The sequence below is a fragment of the Nelumbo nucifera genome, chromosome 2, assembly GCF_055504915.1.
Source record: "Nelumbo nucifera cultivar China Antique chromosome 2, China Antique-T2T, whole genome shotgun sequence".
NCBI classification, from domain to species: Eukaryota; Viridiplantae; Streptophyta; class Magnoliopsida; order Proteales; family Nelumbonaceae; genus Nelumbo; species Nelumbo nucifera.
In genome coordinates, this window is record NC_142650.1 from 95,035,729 (window position 1) to 95,041,533 (window position 5,805).

A 5,805-nucleotide genomic window follows, 5' to 3' on the forward strand; every position below is an offset into this window, starting at 1 on the left:
CACCCACTCAGATGAATTCTCAGATTGTCCCAACATACCCAGGTTTTAACCCCTGCTAAGGATCTCACTGATTGGCATATCAAAGACAGCCCAATCCGACACCTAGTGCAGTATCATAATCGAGTCTTGGGGTCAGGTGTAACTTTCCAGTTTTGCCCATCAATCTCCAAAGACCAGGGCAATAATAGAAATCAGGTCCGGTTCAAAGATTCAATTAATCCTACACTACATGTGCCTTGGGTCTCACCCTGGCGGCTGAGATAGGCCACCCAAACATTTGGCAGCACACCAGTGTCAGCCTTGGGAGGATAAATCTCCCCAGACTTATCCAACGGCTGTGAACATTCTAAATTAACACGAGTCTCATAAGTGTCCAATTTAAGGGTATTACACAGAAACACACCACAGGAACATGAATCAAACATGTACTTTATTCATTTACAATAAATTCATAATGTACATCATTCTGATTGGAGCTAAGGGCATACAACTGTCTAACAGCTCCCACTTGCACTTAGGTTCAATCTGGTACAAACCGGAGTACCATACTTTCCACGTGTTTCTCAAACACTTTCTGTGTTAGTAGCTTAGTCAATGGGTCTCCTACATTCTCCGCTTACGCTACCTTCTGAATTAGGACGTCCCCTCTACCAACAATCTCCCGCAGTACGTGGTATTTCTTCTCGATGTGCTTCGACTTCGTGTGGGCTCGTGGCTCCTTAGCTTGAGCAATCGCTCCATTGTTGTCACCCAACAACATGATGGGTGATGTGCTGGACGGAACTACTTCCAATTCGTGAATGAACTTCTTCATCCTCACGGCTTCCTTGGCAGCTTCACTTGTGGCAATGTATTCGGCTTCGGTTGTGGAGTCTACCGTGGACCCCTGTTTGTTGCTTTTCCAACAAACAACACACGATCCTATCGTCAAAACATACCTAGATGTAGATTTTCTATCATCTGGATCCGACTGAAAATCAGCATTAGTATACCCCTGGATCTGTACTGAGCTACCATCGAATACCAGACAAAACTCTTTTGTCCTTCGAAAGTACTTAAGTATATTTTTCACAACAGTCCAATGCTCCTACCCTTGGTTGGCCTGAAATCTGCTTACCACACTCACTGCCTGAGCAATGTTAAGATGAGTGCACAGCATGGCATACATGATGCTCCCTACGGTTGAGGCATAGGGAACGTCCTTCATGCCCTCAATCTCCTCAGAGGTCTTGGGAGACATCTTCTTGGAGAGAGTGACTCCGTGCCTGAAAAGAACATTTCCCTTCTTAGAGTTCTCCATGTTGTATCTCTTAACAAATTTGTCAATGTAAGCAGATTGGGATAATCCTATTATCCGCTTTGATCTATCTCTATAGAGTCAAAGACCCAGTATATAGGAGGCTTCTCCAAGATCTTTCATGGAGAATTGTTGTGAAAGCCATACTTTCACCATAGTCAACATTCCTACATCATATCCAATGAGTAGAATGTCGTCTACATACGGAACCAAGAACGTAACCTTGTCCCCACTGGTCTTCCTGTAAACACAGGGCTCATCTGGATTCTACTCAAAGTCAAACGTTTTGACAGTAGAGTCAAATCGGATGTTCCAACTCCTAGAAGCTTGCTTAAGTCCATATATATATATATATCTATTTAGTTTACATACCATGTGTTCCTGACCCGCAGCAATGAAGCCTTGCTGTTGCTGCATATAGATATCTTCAATAAGATCTCCATTCAGGAACGTAGTTTTGACATCCATTTGCCAAATCACATAGTCATGGTATGCTGCTACAGCTAGCAGGATCCTAATGGATTTAAGCATGGCCACAGGCGAAAAGGTTTCCTCATAATCGATGCCCTCTTTCTGAGTGTACCCTTTCGCCACCAAACGAGCTTTGTAGATCTCAACCTTGCCATCGGGGCCCTTCTTCCTCTTATAGATCCATTTGCAACCAATTGCTTTTACCTCGGGGGGCGGATATACTAGAGTCCAGACTCCATTGGTCTCCATTGAGTCCATCTCAGCTCTCATGGAATCTACCCACTTAAGGGAGTCTATGTCCATCATAGCTTCCGCATAAGTCACGGGATCCTCCTCACTAGTCAAGGCTTCCACCAGGTAACTATCGTGGTCATAACCAAAACGGACTAGTGGCCTGGATACCCGGGTAGATCTTCTAGGTTGGTTAATACCTAGAACTTGTGAGACACCTCCCACTACCTCTGAGCTCTCCTCATCAAGAACAATTTCCTGACGATGATTGTTTAGGATGTAATCATTTTCCAAGAACTGTGCATTTTGATTGCAGAACACCTTCTACTCACTTGGGTCATAGAATAGGTAACCTACAAAGCCTTTTGGGTAGCCTACAAATAGGCAACGGCTGGTCTTGGATTCCAATTTGTCCGGACTCGTTTTTTTAACGTGTGCATGACAACCCCAAATTTTCAAGTGTCGTACACTCGGTTTCTTTCTGGTCCAAAGCTCATAGGGAGTCTTCGGAACTGATTTGGTTGGAACCCGGTTCAGCACGTATATCGCAGTCTCCAATGCGTATCCCCAAAAGGATGTGGGTAACTCTGAATGGATGAGAAGTGACCGGAACATATCCAATAAGGTCCTATTCCTCCTCTCTGAAACACCGTTAAGTTGTGGTGTAGTAGGAGGAGCTAACTGTGATACTATCCCATTGACCTTCAAGTAGTCCCTGAATTTGTCAGAGAGATACTCACCACCTCAATCCAATCAAAGGGTCTTAATTTCTCTCCCTAACTGTTTCTCGACCTCTTGTGTGAACTCTTTGAACTTTTCAAAGGATTCAGACTTATGTCTCATTAGGTACACATAACCATACCGAGAATAATCATCGGTAAATGTAATAAAATACATGTGCTGGTTACGGGTCCTAACACTCAGGGGACCACATACATCAATATGTATAAGGTCAAGCGTGCATGTACATCTTTTAAGCTTACCGTTAAATGGCCTCTTTGTCATCTTACCCTGAAGGCAAGGCTCACAAGTGGGAAGATCTTCTACAGTTAGAAAATCCAAAGGACCATCCTTTACCAGTGTTGTGATTCGGTCAATACCGATATGGCCAAGTCGATAATGCCACAGGCACGTGGGATTAACTATATCACATACTCTTTTCTTGGGGATATCAGCTTACGTAGTTTCAACTATGTTAGTTTCTAGAGAAGGATGTAGAACATAGAGACTGTTCTCCAGTTCTTCGTACGCAATGAATTTATTGTTTCTTTTAATAGTAATCGTATTACTGAAAAAGACAGAATATCCATCCGCACACGGTTTAGAGACAGAAATCAAATTTCTTCTTAAAAATTATAAATATTAACCAAAATTAATAAAAAATAGTGAAATTTTAATGAAGTGAGTAAAATGAATAAAACTTAATTGATAATTTTCATTTTAACTAATAAAACAGTTAAAAATAGAAAACAATTATATTTGTAAATAATAAAATAGTACTAAAAATTGATATTATTAATAAATTTACTTTTAAAATAATGAAAGTAAAATTAATATTAAAAAATAAAACCAGTTTATGCTACAATTCTTTATGTTTGGAGTTAGAAATTGTATATTTTGTAATGTAATGTTTGTATTTCCCATCATTTATTTTTAATGGGCATTCTTTAATGGGCATTAGTCCCCCAATGTATATCGTTTTTGTTTCAGTGAACAAAACCACGTCTCCTAATAAATTAGACGTTTTTGTTCCACTAAACTTATACCTAAGCTTGACAGACCCACACAGCTCACTCGCCAAAGGCCTCGAACCTTGCGATCTACCTTTTATATGAAAACCAACGCCACCCATACTATTTCGTGTGCCAAGGGATTGAGCGAGGGAGTTACAAATATTAGTGAGAAATGAGAGTTGGAGGAGTAAGTCGATATCCCCGGCCGCCATCACCAAACAAATTATGTACTGACTTAAACAGACCAATGGTTCCTCCTCTGGTCGTACTGCTCCTTCTGCTGTTCTGTTCTTCGTATCCAGCAACTACGACACCACCGTCGGCTATGTCAATGCAGCTGGCAAAGCCAGGCTGCCGAGACAAATGTGGAAACATCACCGTTCCCTACCCGTTCGGCCTCGGAGGACCGTTCCCCATCGAAGACGATCCAAGGTGTTACAGACCAGGCTTCCAATTATTCTGCAACGAAACTTCCACTCCTCCCACATTGTATCATGTTCAACCCAGGTCCGGAAGACATGCCTCAATATATTCTGATTACATTGAAGTTGCAGAAATATCATTAGAAGGTCAAGTGCACGCCTACCTTGTCATGAACTACATTTGCCACAACGATTCCTCTGTTAGCTCCGTCAATGCCACAGATTTCAACCGTGATTTGACGGATACGCCCTATACCTATTCCGACACCGGCAACATGTTCGTCGCTGCCGGATGCGACGCTAAAGCCTACTTCATGCATATGAATGATGAAACTACCGGATGGTATGGAGCCCTCCAATACGGCTGTATGGTTGGTTGCGACGACAAAGCGGAAACGCTGAGTGGGAATTTCACCGGCATGGGTTATTGCCACACCCCCATCCCCAAGGGAGTAAAATTTATATCTATGAATCTGGATCTCAGACGAAACGATTCGTGGGACACTTGGGATTTCAATACATGCAAATACTCTTTCATCGCTCATAAGCAGTGGTACAACTTCTCTGTGGCAGATCTCTTGGGCTTTGATTTTTATAAGAGAAACAGAGTCAAATTTATGCATGTGGGAATAACAGCAACTGCTACAAGTCCCCCAACGGCATGGGATATCTCTGCAAATGTTTGAAAGGCTATCAAGGCAACCCTTATCTCCAAGATGGATGCCAGGGTACGTAGCTAATATTACAGCAACACCTTCCTTTTCCCATCATTCTTACTGATTTGGTTTGATCGATCTTTTTATTTTATAAATTGTTGTTCACACTTCACAGACATAGATGAATGCGCGGATTCAACTAAGAATGACTGCTTACCATCTCCATCTGGGATTTGCACAAATACGCCCGGGAGTTATAATTGCTCTTGCCCATCTGGTATGGAAGGTGACGGAAGAAGAGATGGGCGTGGTTGCATCCCTCCTCCACCTTCACAGATAAAACTTCGGGTGATTCAATTCACCTCAGGTATTAATTAATTTAATTTCTTAGACTTAAATAATTAATTTCATATCTACACTTAAATAAGTATTCTATTCAACTCGGGAATCGTCAGATCCACCAGTTGTCAATAATTAAAATACTATCGGGGACGTGCATTGCACGGAAAAATATCGTCAGATCCACCAGTTACCAATTTAACAATTTGCGGTTAATTCAATCAAATTTATTATTGTTAATTTTATGTTAATTGATCCTAATTTTGAATAAATTTAACTATTGTTAATTCAAATTAATTAGTTACTTCAATAATGTAAAGTTTATAATTTGTTGTAATTAATGTTTGTATATATGCATGTTGCATGTATGTAAGTGTACAAATTAATTTTAACAATATGTCAGTAGTTTTAAGTTTGAAGCTAATATTCTTCAAAAGCAAGAAAATTATATCCTTTTTACATACAATAATGCTAAAATTGAATTAATCTCTAGCCTTGAAATAAGGAAAAATAATCATTTGACAAAAGGATGTAGAACAAGTCAAATCAACCTGATACCAGCCCAACCAAGCCCATCTTGAACCCAATTCAGCTTCATCCCAATTCAGCCCAAAAACTTCGAGTTGGGTTAGTGTTGAACTCAATCCGACCTAACC

General features: G+C 40.8%; 1 protein-coding gene across 1 annotated transcript; it reads left to right on the top strand.

Moving 5' to 3' along the window:
* The first annotated feature begins 3,979 nt into the window (after positions 1 to 3,979).
* On the top strand, positions 3,980 to 4,840 carry LOC148802558 (wall-associated receptor kinase 2-like). The gene has a single exon (XM_088897927.1). It carries the CDS (start codon positions 3,980 to 3,982, stop codon positions 4,838 to 4,840), a length of 861 nt encoding a protein of 286 aa, XP_088754053.1.
* Positions 4,841 to 5,805: the final 965 nt, after the last annotated feature.